General features: G+C 42.9%; 4 protein-coding genes across 9 annotated transcripts; 1 reads left to right on the top strand and 3 right to left on the bottom strand.

Annotated features, from left to right (window-relative positions):
* Positions 1 to 257: 257 nt before the first annotated feature.
* Positions 258 to 4,325, bottom strand: LOC115112380 (cytochrome b-245 light chain-like). 2 transcript variants are annotated; one of them, XM_029639404.2, is made up of 6 exons: positions 4,179 to 4,325; positions 2,687 to 2,756; positions 2,356 to 2,430; positions 1,911 to 1,994; positions 1,622 to 1,703; positions 258 to 1,227 (listed from the first exon to the last, which is right to left on the bottom strand). In XM_029639404.2, the coding sequence occupies exons 1-6, from the start codon at positions 4,198 to 4,200 to the stop codon at positions 1,030 to 1,032; spliced, it is 531 nt and encodes a 176-aa protein (XP_029495264.1). In that variant the 5' UTR covers positions 4,201 to 4,325; the 3' UTR covers positions 258 to 1,029. The 2 variants fall into 2 exon arrangements, with proteins under 2 accessions (XP_029495264.1, XP_029495263.1); XM_029639403.2 differs by lacking the exon at positions 4,179 to 4,325 and adding an exon at positions 3,190 to 3,410.
* LOC135565368 (uncharacterized) lies at positions 3,436 to 15,708 on the top strand. 4 transcript variants are annotated; one of them, XM_065011976.1, is made up of 3 exons: positions 3,436 to 3,518; positions 4,970 to 9,509; positions 14,173 to 15,708. In XM_065011976.1, exon 2 carries the CDS (start codon positions 5,430 to 5,432, stop codon positions 6,336 to 6,338), a length of 909 nt encoding a protein of 302 aa, XP_064868048.1. In that variant the 5' UTR covers positions 3,436 to 3,518; positions 4,970 to 5,429; the 3' UTR covers positions 6,339 to 9,509; positions 14,173 to 15,708. The 4 variants fall into 4 exon arrangements, with proteins under 4 accessions (XP_064868048.1, XP_064868047.1, XP_064868045.1 ...); XM_065011975.1 differs by having other exon boundaries at positions 3,466 to 4,410; XM_065011973.1 differs by having other exon boundaries at positions 3,466 to 9,509; positions 14,173 to 14,369; positions 14,453 to 15,708.
* Positions 7,102 to 11,153, bottom strand: LOC115112379 (diphosphomevalonate decarboxylase-like). Its single transcript, XM_029639402.2, has 10 exons — positions 10,964 to 11,153; positions 10,597 to 10,667; positions 10,373 to 10,487; positions 10,125 to 10,271; positions 9,771 to 9,970; positions 9,577 to 9,651; positions 9,264 to 9,482; positions 8,295 to 8,410; positions 8,112 to 8,220; positions 7,102 to 7,876 (listed from the first exon to the last, which is right to left on the bottom strand). Exons 1-10 carry the CDS (start codon positions 11,037 to 11,039, stop codon positions 7,796 to 7,798), a joined length of 1,209 nt encoding a protein of 402 aa, XP_029495262.1. The 5' UTR covers positions 11,040 to 11,153; the 3' UTR covers positions 7,102 to 7,795.
* LOC115112378 (programmed cell death protein 5-like) lies at positions 15,658 to 24,633 on the bottom strand. Of its 2 annotated transcripts, XM_029639399.2 has the most exons (7): positions 24,449 to 24,633; positions 18,383 to 18,412; positions 17,578 to 17,621; positions 17,273 to 17,334; positions 17,053 to 17,144; positions 16,225 to 16,296; positions 15,658 to 16,149 (listed from the first exon to the last, which is right to left on the bottom strand). In XM_029639399.2, the coding sequence occupies exons 1-7, from the start codon at positions 24,512 to 24,514 to the stop codon at positions 16,099 to 16,101; spliced, it is 417 nt and encodes a 138-aa protein (XP_029495259.1). In that variant the 5' UTR covers positions 24,515 to 24,633; the 3' UTR covers positions 15,658 to 16,098. The 2 variants fall into 2 exon arrangements, with proteins under 2 accessions (XP_029495259.1, XP_029495260.1); XM_029639400.2 differs by lacking the exon at positions 18,383 to 18,412 and having other exon boundaries at positions 24,449 to 24,630.
* Between the last annotated feature and the right edge of the window lie 62 nt (positions 24,634 to 24,695).

The raw sequence follows: 24,695 nt of genomic DNA, 5'->3' as shown, positions 1-24,695 counted from the left end.
TATGACATCTCTGTGGCTGTGTATGATCTGAATAGTGCACGAACTTCCAATGTGTCGTAATAAAGTGTGTGAGCGTCTTTGTGTGTTGCGCTGTGAGAAGGAACCCGTTAAATGCATAGGGTTCATAGGAACTATTAGAAAAGAGGAAATGTACAACTTGAGACATGACACGTAATTGTCATTCCAAACCCACAGTTCATCAATGATGAAACAGACAGAAACATGGATTGTTATATGGTAAACATGCACATTTTAAATAACTAGAATAACTATGTTTATTTTCAGATTGTATCAAAAGCATAACAAGCATAAAACATAGACATACATTATTTTGTAGAGAGGTGAATACACAACTGTCCATAATACAGCTAGTTGACCACTGACATAGTAAACCGACCAAAAAGAGAAATAGATAACGCAAAACAGCGCTTGCTTATAAACAATTAACATTCCAGTGTAAAATAATACAGTATATTAAAATAATTTCATTAGGTCTGTGCCAGTTAATGTGGTTGATTCTCATCCACATCCATTTGTTCAATTGCTCTCAAAATAACTTACTGTCGCAACAAGAATACAAACTTTTCCATTTACATTCCAAAGCCTTTTGGGGACCAAAATGATAACTGAAAGAGATGAGGCAGGTGGTGCAGAGATATAGGACACACCCCTTTTGCAGTAACTAAGGCACAGCAACATCTCAGTTCAATACAATCCCTTATACATCATCAAACATCAGCAGCACTGTGTCCTCTCCACAACCCTCTACTCTCCGAGGCCTGATTCCAAACTTGATCCCAGTCCATAAAAAATTCCCATTGACGCCAATTCCCAATTTACAGAACACCTAAGTTATGCAAGCTTATCCATCTCAATTTAGGATTCGGCCCTCAGCCAAAGGCAGTCGGGACTGAGCATGGCCTGGGTGGGGCTCCACTGTAGATCTGTTTTGGTTGGGGCTCAGTGGAACCATAAACTAACCTGAGTGAGCTTAGCCCAACAAGCCTGAAGGAGGAACAGTAAGGGGATCTAGTCATCATTGGCAGTGACAGCGATGGGGTTGACATAGGCAGCCGCCTCCAGGTCCTCTGCCCGTTTCCTGCGCATCTCTGCGGGTGGGCGTGGTGGAGGGTTCTGGGGAGGGAGCTTGATGCTCTCTCCCACCGGCTTACGGGCACTCTCCTTCCAGGGCAGGATGGGCTCCCACTGCTCCCCTCGGATGGCCGCCTGGAAGACATACAGACACAATAGACAAAAGATAATTCAGGCTCCCTCAATAACATAGATAAATGGGTTGCTCTGGTGCTGCTCTCTAGAAACATGCATGCACTGGATTCCCAACAACAATAGGTGATAACAGCCAAGTTACTCCCCTGACAGGCTAGGTTTCTTAACTAGCTAATAATGTCTCAATAAAAATACCAGAGGGAAAACAAACGCTTCCTTGTAAATCAAGTACAGTAGGTTCATACAGGAAACCTGAGTGTTGCATCAACTGATAGCATCAGCAGATATTGCACCCATTAGATTTATCACACTGCCTCTATATGGCGGTCAGACAACAACACTACCTTGTTGTTGTCTGACCACCTAACTTGGGTCAAATACTTGAAATACTAACCGCAAGGTAGATGAGGCTAGCTATGCCGAGGCAGACACAGCCAAGAACAGCTGCAAGGATGAAACCACCAGGAACGCAGATCCTATAAACACCCACACACAGAGAAAGAGTGTTACAAAGGCAAGGCACTGATAACATGCAATGTGATATTTAAACAATGAAGATGGTGTCGAGAATGACTGTGCACAATGACACAACCTGTCTCTGCTACAGCTGGAAGGAGACAGTGAAGGGAAAGAATGTTGTCTCAGCCCAGAGTTCTGACTAGACTGACACAGAATGTACTCACGCTGCATGTAGAAATGCTCTGACATAGTAGTTCCTGGTCAGTGGGCCGAATGACTTCACACAGACAGTGAAGCAGTGCTGACCCCTGGAAGAATCACAATATTAAGAGTTATTTATCGTGAACTTTCAGTAATGAAGACTTGCTTATGACTTGCTTTCAACTGGTGGACTCATATCTGTTGCATCACTGTCAGAGTGACTTCACAGAGTGTAACCGATGTGAAATGGCTAGCTAGTTAGCGGGGTGCACGCTAGTAGCGTTTCAATCGGTGAAGTCACTCGCTCTGAGACCTTGAAGTAGTTGTTCCCCCCGCAGCTTTTGTGGAGCGATGGGTAACGATGCTTCGAGGGTGCCTGTTGTCTGTGTGCAGAGGGTCCCTGGTTCGAGCCCAGGTAGAGGTGAGGAGAAGGACGGAAGCAATACTGTTACATATGTGGGTACTCACGTCCTTTCTACACTGGTGCCCTTGTTTCTCTTGCCCCTTGGGTACTCTAGTAGACAGACAAACACCCCTGCAGCTCTGGGCACACCAGTCAAGGTTACTCAACAACAACAGGTACACCTGGACCTCACTATACAATGCAAATATACATTTGGGTCTCATCTTGACATAAATGCACAAAGAAGATAAATGATGGTGTAGATGTCTATAATGGATCTACAAACATGTCCTTGTGACGTGTCAATGGTATCTCAGCATTTAATCACAACAATAGATACATTTTTGTACATGGAATTATACTGTGAGAGACAGCTTTGCACCAGTGAAAGGATACATAGAATAAGCAGCAAACTCCCAGTCCCTGAACTGGCCGGCCACCCCCACTATGCCACCAGTAAGGAGAACTGAAATGAGGAAGTAGGAAGAAGAAATGTTTTGGTTTATCAAAACAGTTCCTGCAAGTCACAGATGAAGACACTTTTTTATATATATACTGTAACTTTCAAATCAAAATGTGCCAAGAACCAAATAATTTGTATACTTTTTCCCCAATTTGATTTGATTTGGTGTTTTATACAGATATTTTTTTACTTTTCCAATATTCTCACTACCAATATAATTTCATGATTTATAATATTTTTGTCTGGAAAATTTTATACATTTTGTTTTTGGTCGGTTTTAATGACCAATGTTTGTTACTCGTACCCTACTGGAAAAAACATATTCTTATACAGTAATAACTCACACGTAATGGGATTATACATTCCTTTAACAGTTGATACCATTATACAAATGCCAAACTCAGATGTCTAAACTTGGCAAAAGTTCTCTACTCACTGAGCCCCGCCGCCAGAGCCTGTTCATTGGCCCACATAGCCCATTCTATTTTCCCCATTCTGTCTCCGTTCGGATCAACAGAACCCCCTCCGCAGTTATCCAACTGATCGCGGTTGTCACGTTCGATTATTATGGAAAGTGAAAATGTATACATTTTGGAGGAAGAAAGGTGGGTGGTAGCAGCCGCCTTGTCCGGCCCTCGGTCTCGTAATTTCTGAGCAATAGGTAAAAGGGTTGGGGATGTGACTTGGGTGGAGTAAACCTTAAGCAGAGAGGAAGAGGCGAGGCGAGAGCGCCTACTCGGCCAAAAATCTGTATGATACAAGCAGGTGACGTTGTTTCGTTTCTATCGCTTATTTCACCTCTATGGCCTATTTATTGCCTTTACCTCCCTTATCTTACCTAATTTGCACACACTGTATATAGACTTGTTTTTCTATTGTGTTATTGACTGTATGTTTGTTTATTCCGTGTTGTTGTTTGTGTCGCACTGCTTTGCTTTATCTTGGCCAGGTCGCAGTTGTAAATGAGAACTTGTTCTCAACTGACCTACCTGGTTAAATAAAGGTGAAATACATGTTTTTTCTCTCGAGGTGGCTATGCATGAAGCTAGCAGCATATCTCTTTCCATTGAATAAAGGCGGTTGACATCAACAACACTCAACGAATATTCAAAAATGGTAAAACATCATGAGATGTATCCACCAAATAAAAAAGAGGATAGGCAGAAGCTAGACAACCAGCTATACTTATTAACCTGTTCCGTTTTGTGGACAACGACTTCATTGTTAGGGTAGAGACAAGTAATTGCGCCCCGAACACTTAAAAGACACACCCTATACCCTCAAATTAAGTGGACACTTCTGATGACGTGTTTTATTTCTACAATTTCCAAAAGATAACCAAACAAAAACTTATTTACTTTTTATTTGACTTGTTTGTGCATTAGTAGCACAATTTCTAACTTATTTGCATTTGTTTTTACTTACACGTGTATGTTGACTTCTCCATTGATGTTGTTTTTGAGTTCTCTGACTTTTCTTAGCGGACGTACAATCGTCGTGAATTGAATTGGGGAGTTTCAGGCCCCGGAGTGAACATAATTATACACTCGCAAAGCCGACTAAAAACGAGGGCTAAGGTGCTTACGTTGCAAATCCTCCCTTTCTTTGGACCGCCACACTAAAGCAACTGGGATTCCCCCAAGGGCACAAGGCGAGGGTAAGTGGACGAGGGTGCGTCCTTTAAGCGTTTGGACCGTAAACCCTTGTCATTCTATACATAATCTTTGCCTTAACTAACTTTGCTGCCTGACATGATTTGGTCATAGGGGGAAACGTTTACCTGTTGTAATATAGAGCAGGCTCAACTTGCCCAGCAGACATAAATTGTCCAACTTGCACTTAAACCAGGGTTTCCCAAACTTAGTCCTGGGCCCCCCATTGGGTGCATATTTGGGTTTTTTGGGAGAGGGGCACGGGACCATGTTTGGGAACCCTGTGTCACGTTCTGACCATAGTTTTTGTGTGTTTTCCTTGTTTTAGTGTTGGTCCCTGGGTAGGCATTCTATGTTATGTGTCTAGTTTGTCTATTTCTATGTTTGGCCTGATATGGTTCTCAATCAGAGGCAGTTGTTAGTCATAGCCTCTGATTGGGAACCATATTTAGGTAGCCTGTTTTGTGTTGGGATTTGTGGGTGATTGTTTCCTGTGTCAGTGTTTGTGCCACATGGGACTGTTTCGGGTTTTCACTTTGTTATTTTGTTTGTGTTCATGGTCAGTTTTTCTCATTAAAAACCATGGACACTTACCACGCTGCATTTTGGTCCGATCCTTGCTGCACCTCTTCAGAGGAAAAGGAGGAAATCTGCCGTGACAGAATCACCCACCACAACAGGACCAAGCGGCGTGGTGACAGGCAGCGGCAGCAGGAGCAGCGCAAGGAGGAATGGACATGGGAAGACGTTTTGGACGGCAAGGGTTGCTACACATGGGAGGAGATCCTGGCGGGTAAGGAAGCCTTAGAGTCAGCCCCAAAAATGTCTTGGGGGGTCACACAGGAAGTATGGCGAAGCCAGGTAGGAGACCTGCGCCAACTTCCTGTGCTTACCGGAGAGCGAGAGAGACCGGGCAGGCACCGTGTTATGCTGTGGAGCGCACGGTGTCCCCTGTGCGGGTGCATAGCCCGGTGCGGTACATCCTCGTATCGGCCGGGCTAGAGTGGGCATCGAGCCAAGTGCCATGAAGCCGGCTCTACGCATCTGGTCTCCAGTGCGTCTCCTTGGGCCGGCGTACATGGCACCAGCCTTACGCATGGTGTCCCCGGTTCGCCTGCAGAACCCAGTGCGGGCTATTCCACCTCGCCGCACTGGCAGGGCGACCGGGAGCATTCAACCGACCGGGAGCATTGGGCAGGCTCGGTCCTCAAGAGCTCCAGTGCGCCTGCATGGTCCGGTCTATCCAGTGCCACCTCCACGCACCAGCCCTCCGGTGACAGCTCCCCGTACCAGGCTTCCTGTGCGTGTCCAGAGCCCAGTACTCCCTGTTCCTCCTCCCCGCACTCGCCCTGAGGTGCGTGTTCTCGGCCCAGTACCACGCACCAGGCCTAGAGTGCGCCTCGCCTGTCCAGAGCTGCTAGAGTCTCCCGCCTGTCCAGAGCTGCTAGAGTCTCCCGCCTGTCCAGAGCTGCTAGAGTCTCCCGCCTGTCCAGAGCTGCTAGAGTCTCCCGCCTGTCCAGAGCTGCTAGAGTCTCCCGCCTGTCCAGAGCTGCTAGAGTCTCCCGCCTGTCCAGAGCTGCTAGAGTCTCCCGCCTGTCCAGAGCTGCTAGAGTCTCCCGCCTGTCCAGTCTGCAAGGAGCCACCAGTCTGCAAGCAGCCGCCAGAGCCGCCAGTCTGCAAGGAGCCGCCAGTCTGCCAGGATCCGCCAGAGCCGCCAGTCAGCCAGGATCCGCCAGTCAGCCAGGATCCGCCAGAGCCGCCAGTCAGCCAGGATCCGCCAGAGCCACCATTCAGCCAGGATCCACCAGAGCCGCCAGTCAGCCTGGATCCGCCAGAGTCGTCAACCAGCCTGAGCTACCTCTCAGTCCTGAGCTACCTCTCAGTCCTAGGGTACCCCTCGGTCCGGGGGGTTGGGGGTACTGTCACATTCTGACCATAGTTTTTGTGTGTTTTCCTTCTTTTAGTGTTGGTCAGGATGTGAGCTGGGTGGGCATTCTATGTTGTGTGTCTAGTTTGTCTATTTCTATGTTTGGCCTGATATGGTTCTCAATCAGAGGCAGGTGTTAGTCATAGTCTCTGATTGGGAACCATATTTAGGTAGCCTGTTTTGTGTTGGGATTTGTGGGTGATTGTTTCCTGTGTCAGTGCCACATGGGACTGTTTCGGGTTTTCACTTTGTTATTTTGTTTTTCTCATTAAAAACCATGGACACTTACCACGCTGCATTTTGGTCCGATCCTTGCTACACCTCTTCAGAGGAAGAGAAGGAAATCTGCCGTGACACCCTGACTTAAACAATGGGGGATGAAGCAGAAAGAACAGTTTTAGGCTATGCCTATTGGAATTCCTTACGGTTTTGTTGTTTTCAGTAAAACATTTTTAGCTGGGGAAACTTTAAAGCAGACTCAACTTGCCTGAAAGCTCAGTTCACTTGCTCCAGGCAATAGAGCAACCCTTAAGGTCCCTGCTACAACTAGGTTGTAGAGTTTTTGTAGTTTTACCTGGTTACCATCAGGAGAGAAAAAAAATGTCCCCACCCCTCTGGGACCTGTGGTGCCACCTCTGAAGATGACATGTAGGCTATATATCCAGCTCTTATACTAAAGCACTGACATTGTTCTCAATACTGTAATTTATAATCCTTTTGAATGGTTAACAATTTCAATTAGATTCTTATGATTCACTCACTCTAAAGGTGACTTAACCATTATATTTTAATAACATGGACATAATCATGTACATAATCTACATAATCTACTTAAATCAAATCAACAGTTTACAGTTATCAAAGTACTAAAACATTTCTGATCATTCTCACAAGGCATCCCTACATCTTTAACATTACAAAACATTTAATCCAAACTCGCAATAGGAAAAGTGTCCGAATGAAGCACTAGTCAACAGTGTTAGAGGTATTCAGCCGTGTGTGGTTGTTTCGCTCCAGTTAAAGGGGCAATCCTTAGTTTTGGTAAAAAGCTGAGGGATGGGGCTGGAGAAATGTAACCACTCAAAATTATAGACAGCGCTATGGATGCAAGGACTGACCATGCATGATATCAAAATTATAGTCATAACCATGTTTTAAATGTTTGTTTACATTTACTTTGTTTACAAACATTGTAGTAAAACAAGCTTATATTTGGAGTTCTGATGGGGTACGACAGTTGAACTAAAACTCATGCAGCATTTAGAAGTTATCTTCTTCAATGGTTACATATAATACATTTATAAGTCCAAAAATGGATATAGCAACTGCAGATTGCCCCTTTTATGACTACATCTATGCATATGTATCCAATTGATTGAATTGGAATTGTTGATTGTTAATATGTCTGGTCTTTCTTTTCATCAAAGAGTTCTGTCTCTGCCCAGCTGGGAGGCTGGCTTGCATCAAGCACTCTCCTTGGGCAGCCCGTCAGATCCAAGCAGATGCTCACTAGGGTCCTCCACCACGCGAGGTCCAGGTCCAGCCTTATACACAAATCAGAAATAATCCCTCAGACAAACCAACTTAATATCACATCAAAATGTAGCAGATCCAAACATAATGTGTGTGTTTATAGGATCTGCATTCCTGGTGATTTCCCGTAAGCTGGTTGGAGAGAGCATCAAGCTCGCTCCCCAAAACCCTCCACTACGCCAACCCGCAGAGATGCACAGGAAACGGGAAAAGGACCCGGAGGGTGCTGCCTATGTGTGTGTGTACCTTAGTGCTGATTATATAGCAGATTCCCTTCACCATGGGCTCCATAGCAATGGCCTGCTTCAGCTCCTCAGATAGTGTTCTTGGGGCAACCGGAAGACCCTGTAGAAACCTGACGTGGGACAGGTAAAGTCACAGGAGGGAGTGTTGTCTGACTGTCTGAGTGTGTGTTTGTGAGAAACTCACTGTCCTCCATTGGTCTCTGGTGGGAAGAAGTGTTTGACCACCTGGACAAACTCTTCCACATTCTGCTGAAGAGTGTAGATCACTGCATTGGGACCTGCATCAAATGTGTATGCCACCTGGTGGAGAAGAGAAAACATCGGTCACTGCTTATACTCATGAAAAGAACTCTGAACCAAAGTTATAGCTTTGTTACAGCAGTGTTATAACAGTGTCAGAAGAAGGAGGGATGTGATGCTGCACTAGTCCTCTGAGACTCATGAAGAAGTACTAGGTCATAGACACGGTAAAGAGGTCAATAGAACGCAGAAGGATGGCGGATTGGTGCACATTCAACAAACTGATCTAACAAAAGTGGATATTTGTCAAATCCGTCACAATGTGTTTACAAAGTCCGATTTGGATATACTTGGCTGTTTTCAATGCATAACATTTAGAAGTAGTCTCTTTTCAGGTTCAGAAGAAGTGACTGCTAAATGCTAACTCCCGTTCGTATAAGCTGGTAGCATAGAGAAATCAGTGGTGGTAGTCAGTCTTTTTCTAACTGTAATGCAGTTGATTGGTGACGATGACATGAACATGTATTGTTGACATCAATACAAGCATTATACTCCGATTTTTACCACAATATAGTGTGAAATACACATAAACAATAGCCTAAATGTAGGCTAATTCCACTTAGGGGAAATAAGGAGGATTCTGGATCTTTCCATGGCGTTTCCATTGTTTTGGTCAAGTTCCATTGACTTCTTTACCACATCTATACTTGGGCTTGTTAACACATTTTCTGTTCTTCTTGAACTGTAGAAATACTACCAGTTTCACATCCCTATTTCATAATCTCTGAATATCAACAATTACTGCACCTTGTTCTGCTTCTTAGCTTAGACCCCTTGTAGAACTGTCAATGTTCCATATGACTAGCACATTTCCATGACTAAAAGAAAGAACTAACTCCCTGATGGTGCTCACCTTTGTTTCCCTGTAGTGACGGTTATAGCGGTGCACAAGGTTGATAACACGGCGCGACACGTCGTTGAGGTAGAAGATGGGTGGGTAGGTGTCCAGGCAAGTGGCATGGAACTGATTGCTGTCCTTCATGGTCAGTTCAGCGAATGCAGTAAAGTCCCTCTTATGTACAGCCTCAATCATCTCCTTCATCCTGGCTGGAACCACAGAGTCTGCCCGGTGCTGAGGGGGAGAGCGCAAAGGTTAAGGGTAAGGTTTAATAACATATAACTCTGTGTGTTTGTGTGTGTGTGTGTGTGTGTGTGTGTGTGTATACCTTCAGGAGAATGCTCGTCTCTACACTAGTTTGCATGCCAGAAGTGCTGCCAACTGGTTTCCTCTCGGCACTGACCTAAAAAGAGAGAGGGAAACAGAGATGGGGGGTTGAGATTATTAAAGACATGGGAGAAATGTATATGCCAACATTTGCTACAGAAAAAGCCAACTTCAGTAATGATCAGAGAGACCTACCACCAGTACAAGGACCCTGAGCTCAGGCCAGTGAGTCTCTGGCTCCACCTGCTGGGACAGACTGTCCTTGCCATCTCCTTGCTGGCCCATAATCCACTGGACGAAGCCCCCATACATACTCCTACAGGCACTGCCTGAACCCTGCCTAGAAACCACAGACAACTCCCCCTCCACTCCCATCACCCGGGACAGGGTGTACACTGGAACAGGAGAGTGGAGTGAGGAGACAAGATGGAGAGACAAAAGGAAAAGAAGGAGTAAGCATAAAACTAGTTTCACACAAGCTTTTACTTCATTTGATCCATTTAATACTGTGTTAGGTACAAACCATTATGACGGGACACAGTCTCTTACCCAGACAGGCATAGCCGGCAGCAGAAGAGGCAAGTCCGGCTGCAGTTGGGAAGTTGTTGACAGAGCAGATGTGGACTTTATGGGACAAACCAGCCGTGTCTACATCAGCCTCCCCATCACTACGTCTCTTACGGGCCAGGCGCCGAACTGAGGAAGGAAACCACCAAAAACAACACATCATTGCTTGTCCTTTGCCCTCTTACTCTTCCCCCTCTACCTCTATCATATCATTGCATATAGTAACTGACTCTCCCTAAGGCAGGACTGTAGTCTGGGCTGGGTTATGTCCTCCTCTTTGCCGTTGAGCCAGATACGATCCTCCTGGAACAACCTGCTGCACGCCACTGTTGTGGTCGTCTTGAGCTGGGAGGAATAAGGAAACAAGGCAGTAATCGTTAGTTTTTGTTGTTTTAACAAAACAGTAATATTTAGCCACTTGCCGAGTGTCTGGTGTACAGTATTACAGTCTTACCTGGTCTTGATGCAATGTGACACTCAAAGATGAATTTATGGGTAGAATCAACTCTTCATCCCTCTTCCCCCCTTTGAAACAGCAATAACAACAAAGCATTTACAATTCAATACATAGTTATTTTCAAAGATTGTACAGAGAACATTCTTTTCACATCATTGTGGCAATACATTTGTCATGTACCAATCCACAAACATCAAAGCCTGGCTACAGTGTGGTGAGCAAGCACTTTAAAGATTCAGTCAATGTTACAATTTACGTTACATGAAGCTAGATGTGGCCATCTAAGGACAGGCTACACTTGGTTGACTGAGTCAGACGATCAGATAGATGTCGTTAGTGGATTATACGAACATACGATACTCACAGTATTTGATAACAGCAATATTCACAGGCGCACTGCATGTTACCATGGTGAGCTCTTTGCCGCTGTCCTCGGGCATTTTGATAAAAAATTAAAACCCGTATCAATAAAATAACAAAAATTACTAGAAACGCGAGACTGTCTACTATTTTGAGATCCACTGATAAAGTAATGTCTGCACAACTTTAGCGCTTTACAAAACGTCTCTGTTGATTGGCGGGGTAGCGCACATGACTAAACCTCCCACCAATTAGAGCCACTCATGTTCCGTAACTGAAACGAGGCAGCCAATCCTTTCGATCAGACCACGGTCACCTGAAAATGAGGCCAGAGACACATTTAGAGGGCGTATCATGATCACATCCATAAATGCAGTACAGTCGTGGCCAAAGGTTTTGAGAATGACACAAATATTAATTTCCACAAAGTTTGCTGCTTCAGTGTCTTTAGATATTTTTGTCAGATGTTACTATGGAATACTGAAGTATAATTACGAGCATTTCATAAGTGTCAAAGGCTTTTATTGACAATTACATGAAGTTGATGCAAAGAGTCAATATTTGCAGTGTTGACCATTCTTTTTCAAGACCTCTGCAATCCGCCCTGGCATGCTGTCAGATAACTTCTGGGCCACATCCAGACTGATGGCAGCCCATTCTTGCATAATCAATGCATAGAGTTTGTCTGAATTTGTGGGTTTTTGTTTGTCCACCCGCCTCTTGAGGATTGACCACGAGTTCTCAATGGGATTAAGGTCTGGGGAGTGTCCTGGCCATGGACCCAAAATATCAATGTTTTGTTCCCCGAGCCACGTAGTTATCACTTTTGCCTTATGGCAAGGTGCTCCATCATGATTGAAAAGGTATTGTTCGTCACCAAACTGTTCCTGGATGGTTGGGAGATGTGTTGGTACCATTCTTTATCCATGGCTGTGTTCTAAGACAAAATTGTGAGTGAGCCTACTCCCTTGGCTGAGAAGCAACCCCACACATGAATGGTCTCAGGATGCTTTACTGTTGGCATGACACAGGACTGATGGTAGTGCTCACCTTGTCTTCTCAGGACAAGCTTTTTTCCAGATGCCCCAAACAATCGGAAAGGGGATTCATCAGAGAAAATGACTTTACCCCAGTCCTCAGCAGTCCAATCCCTGTACCTTTTGCAGAATATCAGTCTGTCCCTGATGTTTTTCCTGGAGAGAAGTGGCTTCTTTGCTGCCATTCTTGACACCAGGTCATCCTCCAAAAGTCTTCGCCTCACTGCGTTTTATTTGATTGTATTTCACCTTTATTTAACCAGGTAGGCTAGTTGAGAACAAGTTCTCATTTACAACTGCGACCTGGCCAAGATAAAGCATAGCAGTGTGAACAGATAACAACACAGAGTTACACATGGAGTAAACAATAAACAAGTCAATAACACAGTAGAAAAGAAAGAAAGTCTATATACATTGTGTGCAAAAGGCATGAGGAGGTAGGTGAATAATTACAATTTAGCAGATTAACACTGGAGAGATAAATGATCAGATGAACATGTACAGGTAGAGATACTGGTGTGCAAAAGAGCAGAAAAGTAAATAAATAAAAACAGTATGGGGATGAGGTACAGTGGGGCAAAAAAAGTATTTAGTCAGCCACCAATTGTGCATGTTCTCCCACTTAAAAAGATGAGCGAGGCCTGTAATTTTCATCATAGGTACACTTCAACGTTGACAAACAAAATGAAAAAAAAAATCCAGAAAATCACATTGTAGGATTTGTAATGTATTTATTTGCAAATTATGGTGGAAAATAAGTATTTGGTCAATAACAAAAGTTTATCTCAATACTTTGTTATATACCCTTTGTTGGCAATGACAGAGGTCAAACGTTTTCTGTAAGTCTTCACAAGGTTTTCACACACTGTTGCTGGTATTTTGGCCCATTCCTCCATGCAGATCTCCTCTAGAGCAGTGATGTTTTGGGGCTGTTGCTGGGCAACACAGACTTTCAACTCCCTCCAAAGATTTTCTATGGGGTTGAGATCTGGAGACTGGATAGGCCACTCCAGGACCTTGAAATGCTTCTTACGAAGCCACTCCTTCTCTGCCCCGGTGGTGTGTTTGGGATCATTGTCATGCTGAAAGAACCAGCCACGTTTCATCTTCATTGCCCTTGCTGATAGGAGGTTTTCACTCAAAATCTCACGATACATGGCCCCATTCATTCTTTCCTTTACACGGATCAGTCGTCCTGGTCCCTTTTGCAGAAAAACAGCCCCAAAGCATGATGTTTCCACCCCCATGCTTCACAGTAGATGTGGTGTTCTTTGGATGCAACTCAGCGTTCTTTGTCCTCAAAACACAACGAGTTGTTTTTACCAAAAAGTTCTATTTTGGTTTCATCTGACCATATGACATTCTCCCAATCTTCTTCTGGATCATCCAAATGCTCTCTAGCAAACTTCAGACGGGCCTGGACATGTACTGGCTTAAGCAGGGGGACACGTCTGGCACTGCAGGATTTGAGTCCCTGGCGGCGTAGTGTGTTACTGATGGTAGGCTTTGTTACTTTGGTCCCAGCTCTCTGCAGGTCATTCACTAGGTCCCCCCGTGTGGTTCTGGGATTTTTGCTCACCGTTCTTGTGATCATTTTGACCCCACTGGGTGAGATCTTGCGTGGAGCCCCAGATCGAGGGAGATTATCAGTGGTCTTGTATGTCTTCCATTTCCTAATAATTGCTCCCACAGTTGATTTCTTCAAACCAAGCTGCTTACCTATTGCAGATTCAGTCTTCCCAGCCCGGTGCAGGTCTACAATTTTGTTCCTGGTGTCCTTTGACAGCTCTTTGGTCTTGGCCATAGTGGAGTTTGTTGGAGTGTGACTGTTTGAGGTTGTGGACAGGTGTCTTTTATGCTGATAACAAGTTCAAACAGGTGCCATTAATACAGGTAACGAGTGGAGGACAGAGGAGCCTCTTAAAGAAGAAATTACAGGTCTGTGAGAGCCAGAAATCTTGCTTGTTTGTAGGTGACCAAATACTTATTTTTCACCATAATTTGCAAATAAATTCATTAAAATCATACAATGTGATTTTCTGGATTTTCTTTCCCTCATTTTGCCTGTCATAGTTGAAGTGTACCTATGATGAAAATTACAGGCCTCTCTCATATTTTTAAGTGGGAGAACTTGCACAATTGGTGGCTGACTAAATACTTTTTTGCCCCACTGTAGGTAAATTGGGTGAGCTATTTACCGATGGACTATGTACAGCTGCAGCGATGCACTCACACCTGCCTGCTGCCATTCCTGAGCAAGCGTTGTACTGGTGGTGCCCCGATCCAGCAGCTGAATCAACATTAGGAGACTTGCTGGACTTTCTTGGGCACCCTGAAGCCTTCTTCACAACAATTGAACCGCTCTCCTTGAAGGTGCAATCTTACTGGCAGCAATATCCTTGCCTGTGAAGCCCTTTTTGTGTAAAGCAATGATGACGGCATGTGTTTCCTTGCAGGTAACCATGGTTGACAGAGGAAGAACAATGATTCCAAGCACCACCCTCCTTTTGAAGCTTCCAGTCTGTTATTCAAACTCAATCAGCATGACAGAGTGATCTCCAGCATTGTCCTCGTCAACACTCACACCTGTGTTAAGGAGAGAATCACTGACATGATGTCAGCTGGTCCTTTTGTGGCAGGGCTGAAATGCAGTGGAAATGTTTTTGGGGGATTCAGTTCATTTGCATGGCAAAGAGGGACTTTGCAATTCATCTGATCACTCTTCATAACATTCTGGAGTATATGCAAATTGCCATCGTACAAACTGAGGCAGCAGACTTTGTGAAAATTAATATTTGTGTCATTCATAAAACTTTTGGCCACGACTGTACAGTGATTGGATATGAATAGTGTGGGGTATTTTTACCATATGCTGTATATTATCAGCTCTCGTGTTGTATTCTTCTTGTACCGTCTGTGAAATGATCTTATATGAAATTATGGTTACAAGGGAAGGAAAAACAGCCTGTGTAGTATAGTAATCTAGCGTATCTTTATAACAGGAACACTTATTTTATGATGAAGAAGAATGACTCCTTGTCTGCTTTATCAATGCTGGCATTGATTTATTGGAGTGAACACTGAACATGAAACCAAATCTCCCATTAACCTATCTCCAAATATTCAGTTACATCTTGCTTGTAAGAACATTAATGTACTCAGATATGTAGTATTACCTGTGGCAGGTGTACAATAGAAGCAACCATTCATATATCTGTGGTCTCACCAGACACCTGTACAATAAGAGTGAAGCAGGAAGTACTTCAAGTGCTGTCTTAGACTAACAACTGAGATCATTTAACAAATCCTGCTACAAATACATCTCAGCCTCTTAAAGCACATACATTTCAGAAAAGAGCCTTTGAACCTAATGAGTCAAACCAACTATGTCAAGCCTATACATTTCAATGTAATGCAACGTATAGCCTAATACACGACCTAGGAGGCCTTGTAAAGAATATTGACTACATTTGAATACAAACTATATTTGAGACTTTTTTTCTTTACAACATTGCTCTTATGTGATTATACTTGCATTTTTTTTTGAATGAAAGCAAATATAGTGCAAACCCATATGACCAATCAATGAGTCTTCAAGCACTCAGCTCAAAGACAAAATATCATCATGATAAAACTGTGTTGATTATTTGTGGAATAATCATTCAAATGTAAGGCTTTTTTATTTTTTAAATGTAAAACTGTTGAAGATACAGGTCAGCAAAAATGAATTAAAAAACAATGACTATACCCATGTGCTCTGTCCAGTTTGATGGTTTCACTATTGCTGAGTAGCAGCACACAGACAGTATTCACAAAGCAGTCTTGAAAAATGCAACAGCAGGAATATACCCTAAGTTGCATTTTGTTCTGCTTCTTGTGGTGGAGAAAAAGTAAAACGTGGTGAAAATTAATATAAGAGAGAATATAGTAACGAGTTCCAGATGCACACAGGGGCTGATGTGGTATCCCAGGGTGCATCACTAATGCAGGGCCTTTGGCAAGTCAAAGATGGCCGCCAACAAACAGAGCCCTGCTCTAACCTATGTCCTGAATCCCGCACTAAGCCAGCCGTCTAACTGGCTCCTGGGCTCCTTTCAACGCATCAATCATCCTCCTCATCATCATCTGAGTCCATCACCTTTCGTCGGTTGAACTGTGGGTAGGAGGGGACACAGTCAGTTAAAAGCCTGTCGGAACTTGTGAAATTCTATTTGATCTGTGGACTCACCTTGACAGTTGTCTTTTTTTCTGTTTGCTGACTAACTTTTTCTAAGATGTCGATCAAACCAGTCTCTGAAATCTGAAAGAGACAATCCAAATGTAAGGAAGAGCCAATAGCAGATGGGTCAAGTCAGTGCTTTTCATAGGGAATTTTTCTTAACGTTTAAAACTTTCCGTTGAACGATAAGAAAAAAAATCTGAAAAAATTATGTGAATTCACGAGGAAAAGTATGGTCCTGCGTATGACTGCTAGGGGGCAATGCAGTCACTAGTGAAGAGGAAGAACCGGCAGGCCTTTTTTTTGTCCAAACAGTTTAAAAAAGAAATAAAGTGTTTACAAAACATTAGGAATACCTGCTCTTTCCATGACAGTCTGACTAGGTGAATGCTATGATCCCTTATTGATGTTACTTAAATCCACGTCAATCAGTGTAGATGAAGGGGAGTAGACCGGTTAAAGAAGGATTTTTAAGCCAAGAGACAATTGAGGCATGGATTGTGTATGTGTGCCATTCATAGGATCAATGGACAACACAAAACATGTAAGTGCCTTTGAACAGGGCTTGGTAGTAGGTGCCAGATTTTTGCAACACTGCTGGGTTTTTCACACTCAACAGTTTCCTGTGTGTATCAAGAATGGTCCACCACCCAAAGGACATCCAGCCAATTTGACACAACTGTGGGAAGCATTGTAACCAACATCAGCATTCCTGTGAAACACTTGACACCTTGTAGAGTCCATGACCCAATGATTGGAGGTTGTTCTGAGGGCAAACACAATAATAAGAAGGTGTTCCTAATGTTTTGTGCATTGCTTTAGGTCCAGTTCTCTCACCTTTCCTCCCAGCTGGCCCATGCGGGCCATCTGTATGAGGTAATTCTCCACTGCTTTGGCCTTCTCTGGCTTCACCAGAGCCAAGTTACTCACTGCAAAACAACAACACATAGCAGACGTTTAGGCAATGGCGCCACCTATTGCTAACCATGTGTAGGTACTGAATCTTCCGATATCAGATCAATGATATGGTCAAACCGGGGGGATATGAAAGACCTACATCTGGCGCGGGCGGACTGGTCTAGAACCTGAGCCAGCATGGAGTTCCTCATCTCTGTTTCCCTGTGAAAAGACCGAACAGAAGATTAGATAGGCATTATCACATTTACTAGCTTTATAAATAGTCTGTCACATAGTTCTTCATAAACCAGAGCTGCAAACTGCAGGTCAAGACATGCAACATTAGCAAACTACTGTGAAATAAACCAACATCAAGGGAGACATCTGTGTCTCTGAAATGTAGCTATACTCAGCGCTGAGTTGTGAATGCATGACAGGAATAAAAGAAAGATCATGAAAACTAACCTCTGTTTGGCCTCCTGCTGCCCTTGCTGGTCATTTGAAGAGTCCTGGGAAGCGAGGGGAGAAAGAGACCGTCAGTTCTTAATTGCATAAAATAAATGTTTATTTTTTAAACAACAACAAGAGAACAGACCAGCCACTGGATACAGGCTATTTGAGAGAATGTGTATTTTATTTGCATTAGCCAATAGGCTACTGTATCACACAGCCATGCTGAGAGCGCAAATCAGCTCTCTCTTGAAGAGTAGCCTATCCTAATATTGATATTCATGTTTCACACCCATGGCAAAGCGTTATAAAACAATGGGATTAGATCCTTGAACAACACAGTTTAACCTGTACCAAAACGTGGCTCAGAAAACAACCCTTTGCCCCCTCCCCTATCCCTACTCCTTTGGAGCTTGCAGATCTGAAGGAACCTATTGGTAGACTCGGTGGAGCCATCCCTGTATTGATTACACCTACCCGGTTCCTTCAAATCTAGCCTACCTCGAGGACAGGGATGAGGAGTTGGACTGTATTAGAGTAGAATAGAAAGTTAATATTTACAGGTTTCTGGAAAATATTTTTACACAAAAGCTTTCAAAATAATACAAGCTTGATAACCATGTCCCAAACCATTCACAAAACTCCACAGTCTGGCATTCAAACATTTTATTGCAAACATACTTGGGTCACATTTCTCATGGAGCACAAGCAGAACTCCCAGACATGCTGCATTGCTCAGTCCAGGTCATTAATTATACAGCCTTTTGCCATGTCACCGCCATCACACAATGTGCAGTACAGTAGCTGTACAGCAGCTTACCCCCGGATTCATTTGGTTCCAAGACAGACTCTGAAAAATTAGCAACTCAAATTCAATGACAACATCTCTGTTGGATGAAAGGATTCCTAGTGTGACTATGTCCATCCCCTTCCCAATCTTTTGATTGATAATCTCTGTCATCATGTCACTCATATTTAGGTATAACCCATTCATAGACGCTAACAACCTTTAGCGCCTATTGAGGATAGTAGGGGTGCATGATATATCGGTGAACATATCGGAATCGGATGATATTAGCTAAATAATGCCAACATCGGTATCGGCCGATGTCTAGTTTAACACTGATGTTAAAAACCGATGTCAAAGATACTATGCATACCTATATAACGGCACGTAAAATTTTGCGCTACACGCGCAACACAGCATTCCTAACCTAGCCTACACAATGTCTGCGGTGTGGATCGAGCAGTCAAAAAAGTTGAGCAGTCATTCGATAGACTAAGAACATTTCAGCGAGACAACTCAAAGGCGAATCCATTAAAGCCAAGATAATGGGATTCATTGCCCTTGACAATCAACCGTTCTCTGTCGTGGGTGATGTTGGCTTTCGCCGACTGGTCGAGCACCGGTACACACTACCAAGTGCGCTATTTGTCAGATGTTGCCCTACCAGAGTTACACATTGATAGCGTCACTGCTATTAGCTTCACAACATACAGTGCCTTGCGAAAGTATTCGGCCCCCTTGAACTTTGCGACCTTTTGCCACATTTCAGGCTTCAAACATAAAGATATAAAACTGTATTTTTTTGTGAAGAATCAACAACAAGTGGGACACAATCATGAAGTGGAATGACATTTATTGGATATTTCAAACTTTTTTAACAAATCAAAAACTGAAAAATTGGGGGTGCAAAATTATTCAGCCCCCTTAAGTTAATACTTTGTAGCGCCACCTTTTGCTGCGATTACAGCTGTAAGTCGCTTGGGGTATGTCTATCAGTTTTGCACATCGAGAATTTTTTTCCCATACCTCCTTGCTAAACAGCTCGAGCTCAGTGAGGTTGGATGGAGAGCATTTGTGAACAGCAGTTTTCAGTTCTTTCCACAGATTCTCGATTGGATTCAGGTCTGGACTTTGACTTGGCCATTCTAACACCTGGATATGTTTATTTTTGAACCATTCCATTGTAGATTTTGCTTTATGTTTTGAATCATTGTCTTGTTGGAAGATAAATCTCCGTCCCAGTCTCAGGTCTTTTGCAGACTCCATCAGGTTTTCTTCCAGAATGGTCCTGTATTTGGCTCCATCCATCTTCCCATCAATTTTAACCATCTTCCCTGTCCCTGCTGAAGAAAAGCAGGCCCAAACCATGATGCTGCCACCACCATGTTTGACAGTGGGGATGGTGTGTTCAGGGTGATGAGCTGTGTTGCTTTTACGCCAAACATAACGTTTTGCATTGTTGCCAAAAAGTTCAATTTTGGTTTCATCTGACCAGAGCACCTTCTTCCACATGTTTGGTGTGTCTCCCAGGTGGCTTGTGGCAAACTTTAAACACTTTTTATGGATATCTTTAAGAAATGGCTTTCTTCTTGCCACTCTTCCATAAAGGCCAGATTTGTGCAATATACGACTGATTGTTGTCCTATGGACAGAGTGTCCCACCTCAGCTGTAGATCTCTGCAGTTCATCCAGAGTGATCATGGGCCTCTTGGCTGCATCTCTGATCAGTCTTCTCCTTGTATGAGCTGAAAGTTTAGAGGGACGGCCAGGTCTTGGTAGATTTGCAGTGGTCTGATACTCCTTCCATTTCAATATTATCGCTTGCACAGTGCTCCTTGGGATGTTTAAAGCTTGGGAAATCTTTATGTATCCAAATCCGGCTTTAAACTTCTTCACAACAGTATCTTGGACTTGCCTGGTGTGTTCCTTGTTCTTCATGATGCTCTCTGCGCTTTTAACGGACCTCTGAGACTATCACAGTGCAGGTGCATTTATACGGAGACTTGATTACACACAGGTGGATTGTATTTATCATCATTAGTCATTTAGGTCAACATTGGATCATTCAGAGATCCTCACTGAACTTCTGGAGAGAGTTTGCTGCACTGAAAGTAAAGGGGCTGAATAATTTTGCACGCCCAATTTGTCAGTTTTTGATTTGTTAAAAAAGTTTGAAATATCCAATAAATGTCGTTCCACTTCATGATTGTGTCCCACTTGTTGTTGATTCTTCACAAAAAAATACAGTTTTATATCTTTATGTTTGAAGCCTGAAATGTGGCAAAAGGTCGCAAAGTTCAAGGGGGCCGAATACTTGTTTACCCTGTTGCCCAAAGCTAACGTTATAAGCAGCCAGCTAGCTTCAACTGGCTAGTGAGGCTCGACCGACCGGACCGGGTTGTGACGCTAGCCACAATAAGGATTAGGCACAATAGTGGAATTTGCGGTTTGCCTTCAAAATAAAAGTATGTCATTGACAGTGATACAAATGAATACAAATAGAATTATGCCATACTTTTATTTAAGGCTAACCGCAAAGTCCACTATTGTGGCTAGCTTTATTTCTGTACAGGCAGTGGCGACCCATGATATCTCTAAATATATAATTATTTATTTTTTGGGCTGTTTTTACATGTTATTTTTGCATTATTGCATGTCACATATCAGTTTGCAAACAATGTCATGTTTTGCTTTCTTGAGTAAGGCAGCTCCAAAATGCAGGTGCAGCTTAGCTCAGTGCTTTGTGGTGGAGTGGCAGAGCAGAAAATACTGAGCGTAGGGGTTGGTAATCTTCACTAGTTGCGGTGTGATTGGCTCAGTGTTCTGTCACTCATGGGGACAAGAAGGCTCAAGGTGATTGGCCACAGATACAATGACGTCAAATCACGTCCAATCAAAGCTACGGTAGATATAACATGTCAACATCATACTTTCAAAATCTTAGCTAGCAAGCTAGACAAGCAGTCATCATCATGAATCACGTCGACACGTATACTGGCAAATCCTTTTCAAGCCTTGTCATATGAAGAGAAATGATAGATAAAACGCATTGGTGCTCATCGGCCATAAATATTACACAACAAATTGGAAATCGCAAATTCATCAATGTGTGATTTGGAAGGAATCAGTGGCTAACTGCAAGCGTTGCAAATAAATCACAATGTTGCTTCCCCTGCTATTCGGTGGAGAGGGTGTGTGGTCCAAGTCTGAGTTTAAGGGTATCTTTTCCAAGCTTAAAAGGAGAAACATTCACACGCAACACCATGGGCCAGAAAAGGTTGAATACATTGGCCACACCATCAATCCAGCATGAGTTCTGCTGCGTTCAAGACAACTGGGAACTTGGGAAAAAAATTAGCTCTGACTGGGAAAAAAGTTTTTGAACAGTCATCCAACTCGAAATTCCAAGCCGAGAACTCTTTCTAAAGCTCCGACCTGAAGATCACTGACGTCATGATTCAACCCTGTTTTTTTCCCAAGTTCCCAGTTGTCATAAAAGCACCATAAATCCAGACTTTGATGACAATGTTTCATGACAAAATTTGCCCACAAGAAGGACTGCCGCGCCACCTTCCTGTTCATGTGAGCACAGCACAATGGTGAATCCAAACATGTATTTTATTAAGCTGCATAAATTATGCATAATGTATCAACGAAAGTAAATACTGAGTGTATGTTGTGTAGTAAGCCGTTACTAGTCCATGTGCCTCACCCTAATAATGTGGTCCCTTTCCCCTTCATAACTTAGCCTACTGTTCTGACTTGGTGGTGCACATGTAGCCTATAGCCTGTTTTAGAGAAATGTCATCATTGAATATTGTATTAGCTTTCATTGTCTGCTTATATACCCCCCTTATTTATCCTAAGGTTCTGACTTGGGTGTACAGGAATAATACTGTAAGAATGGCCCATGTTCTGAAATCTGTTGCTGTACATTTCAAAAGTGCTGAACAAATAGTTATATTGACTACATCCATCTTACCTCGCTCATTAATGTCTTAGTCGAAATTACGGATTTCCTCTTATCCGCTCATCATTCCTTTAAGCCATAGTTCGTACATCTCAATTGTCAGTAGAAACCACATTTGTTTAAGCAAGTCAGCCATATAAGCTATGTTTTTAAAAAAGGCAGTAAATGTGGCCAAATTAACTGTTTTGCTGCCAGACAAGGCTCAGCTGATAGCCAGGTGTAGCGGTGGTAAGGATTCACCCCATGGTGCTGAAAAGAAAGCTCTGCAGTTGGGACTGATTTATGTAGGGCCTAACAGTTTGTGGGTAGCGTTTGTCACCGTTATAGTGCAATTAATATATTGTTTAGTGTTGTGGCTTTGCTGGCATACATAAAACATCATAATAATGAGTTTGCCCCACCAAGATTTACATGCTAAAATCGCCATTTTATACAGATAATCAATCTTTACTTGCAACTCTTTCATTTTTAAAGGCCAACTTATCATCAATCCAAATGCCTAGCTACTTATAAATGGGGACGTAGCTCATTTTGGGCTCCTCTCAAGGTCTTATGCATCAATTTTACGAGACCTGGAGAAACACAAACGTGGTTTTATCAACATTTAGCATTAATTTAAGACCGGCGAGCAATTCTTGAATTGAATCAAAGCCAAGCTGAAGGTCATGAATGACCTGCTGCACTGAGGGGGCACGGAAATAAATAACTGTCATCTGCATAGAGATGTAAGCCCCAGTTATTCTTCTTCTTCTTCTTCTTCTTCAGGGACAGACCAACATTATTCATGTAAATAATGAACAGTAAAGGGCTTAGTATTGAGCCTTGTGGCACTCCTTTGGTTATGTTAAAAAAATTAGACTGAACTCCATCAGAAGATATACATTGACTTCTGTCGTGCAGTTGCCTGAAAACCAGACGTTGAAATGCATTGAATTCTAAGTTGGGCAGAAATGAGCGGTTCAGTCAAGAATGTTTCCTCTCACGGCCTCTACAAGCTAGAATGTTGAATAAAATATTATAGTGTACTTAACCGGTTGTCCGTTAAGCAGTAGGAATGTGAAACAATATATCCACAGGAAAGTATAATTACATAAATGTTTCAAAGCGCTGGTAATGTGTTCAGACTTTATCACATGAAGCATGAGCAGAACCATGTAAACACATGTATTTTTATCTTCTGTGACTGTTTCAGATGATAGAAATCTGAGAAGCACTTGTTGTGCTAATTAGCTCTCTGCGCTTTGAACACCTGTGCGTAAACAGAAGGACGCCACAAACGTGTTGTCACTGAAAAATACTATTGGCTGCAACTGTTAAAACAGAATACAGTAATGTGTACATTTTGCATTTGTGAAATTATTTAAATGTGATTTGAAGGTTGAGGGCTTTAAGTTCTGGTGACTATTTTGGCTGCCACAGCCAACTCACCTCTAAACAGAACATGTAAGGTCCTTGGACTAAAAGGTGTGATTTTAGGCACCTTTAAGTCCAATATTGGGCTAATCTAGGTATATCTATTCAGTAAAGTGTTTTGCTTAATGAGCTGTAGAAATCAGTGGCAAACAGGCTTGCTAGATAATCCAGACAAAGGGTGGCCTACTAACAATGGTGTTCAGTTTATTGTTACAAACTAGGTCTGAAAAACTGACATTCACACTACTCTCGCACATGTTCACCTAAACACCTGGGCACATGCACTCGCACCAGGGGAGTGGTAGGGCGGGCACGCGATTGTCAACGCAAGCGCCAAAGTCAACTAGTTAGCTGATCATTGTCCTGTTCATTACTTAAATGTACGTTTGTTTCGTCTATTCATAAATGCTGATTACATTATATAGCTTACTAGCTACTGGTAGTATAATTCGTTTCTCACTATGGCATGAGTTAGCAAGCTAACGTTAGCTAGCTATCTAGTTACAGTATCTTATAACTACTTTAGCTAGTTAACTAGGTACCTAATTATCTGGCTGCTATGCAAACATGCAATGAACAGTAATAGATAATTCGTTAGGTTAAAATACTATAAACTTGACCTATAAAGCTAACACTAGCTAGCGACAGACTGAACAGTGGATCTCCATATATGGTCGGAACTATGCATTTTTGGTCCCCTCAGGTTCTCTCCTTACCCCATGTTTTGACTGCAGTTCGGCCATGCGTTGCCGCCTGATAGCCTCCAATTCGTCGTCTGCCATTGTGTTCGAATTGATAAAGAATAGGCTTTATCAATGGTAAAATGAGAAAATCTCACTTCACGAGTCTTGTGGATCTGTTTCGTTAGGGGCCGGGCCCTGTTTCAGTATAATGTAATCGATTTCAGAATCATCCAATATGCATCCAGAATAAAGCAATCGAGCCACAAAAGGATGATCTAGG

The sequence above is a fragment of the Oncorhynchus nerka genome, linkage group LG27 (genome assembly GCF_034236695.1).
Source record: "Oncorhynchus nerka isolate Pitt River linkage group LG27, Oner_Uvic_2.0, whole genome shotgun sequence".
Taxonomy (NCBI): Eukaryota; Metazoa; Chordata; class Actinopteri; order Salmoniformes; family Salmonidae; genus Oncorhynchus; species Oncorhynchus nerka.
The sequence above is the reverse complement of the archived record's forward strand: the minus strand, read 5'-3'. Positions and strand labels throughout refer to the sequence as shown.

Coding starts and splice junctions, on each gene's coding strand:
- LOC135565368 (XM_065011976.1), top strand. CDS start 5,430: ATGAAGCCGGCTCTACGCATCTGGTCTCCAGTGCGTCTCCTTGGGCCG.
- LOC115112379 (XM_029639402.2), bottom strand. CDS start 11,039: ATGCCCGAGGACAGCGGCAAAGAGCTCACCATGGTAACATGCAGTGCG. Junction 10,488..10,596: donor TCACATTGCATCAAGACCAG/GTAAGACTGTAA, acceptor TATTCCTCCCAG/CTCAAGACGACCACAACAGT. Junction 8,411..9,263: donor GTCACTACAGGGAAACAAAG/GTGAGCACCATC, acceptor CTTCTCCACCAG/GTGGCATACACATTTGATGC.
- LOC115112378 (XM_029639399.2), bottom strand. CDS start 24,514: ATGGCAGACGACGAATTGGAGGCTATCAGGCGGCAACGCATGGCCGAA. Junction 16,297..17,052: donor TGGGCCAGCTGGGAGGAAAG/GTGAGAGAACTG, acceptor TGTCTCTTTCAG/ATTTCAGAGACTGGTTTGAT. Junction 16,150..16,224: donor AAAAAAAGACAACTGTCAAG/GTGAGTCCACAG, acceptor TCCTACCCACAG/TTCAACCGACGAAAGGTGAT.
- LOC115112380 (XM_029639403.2), bottom strand. CDS start 3,343: ATGTATACATTTTCACTTTCCATAATAATCGAACGTGACAACCGCGAT. Junction 2,757..3,189: donor GGCTCTGGCGGCGGGGCTCA/GTGAGTAGAGAA, acceptor TCCTCATTTCAG/TTCTCCTTACTGGTGGCATA. Junction 1,228..1,621: donor CTAGCCTCATCTACCTTGCG/GTTAGTATTTCA, acceptor TATGTCTTCCAG/GCGGCCATCCGAGGGGAGCA.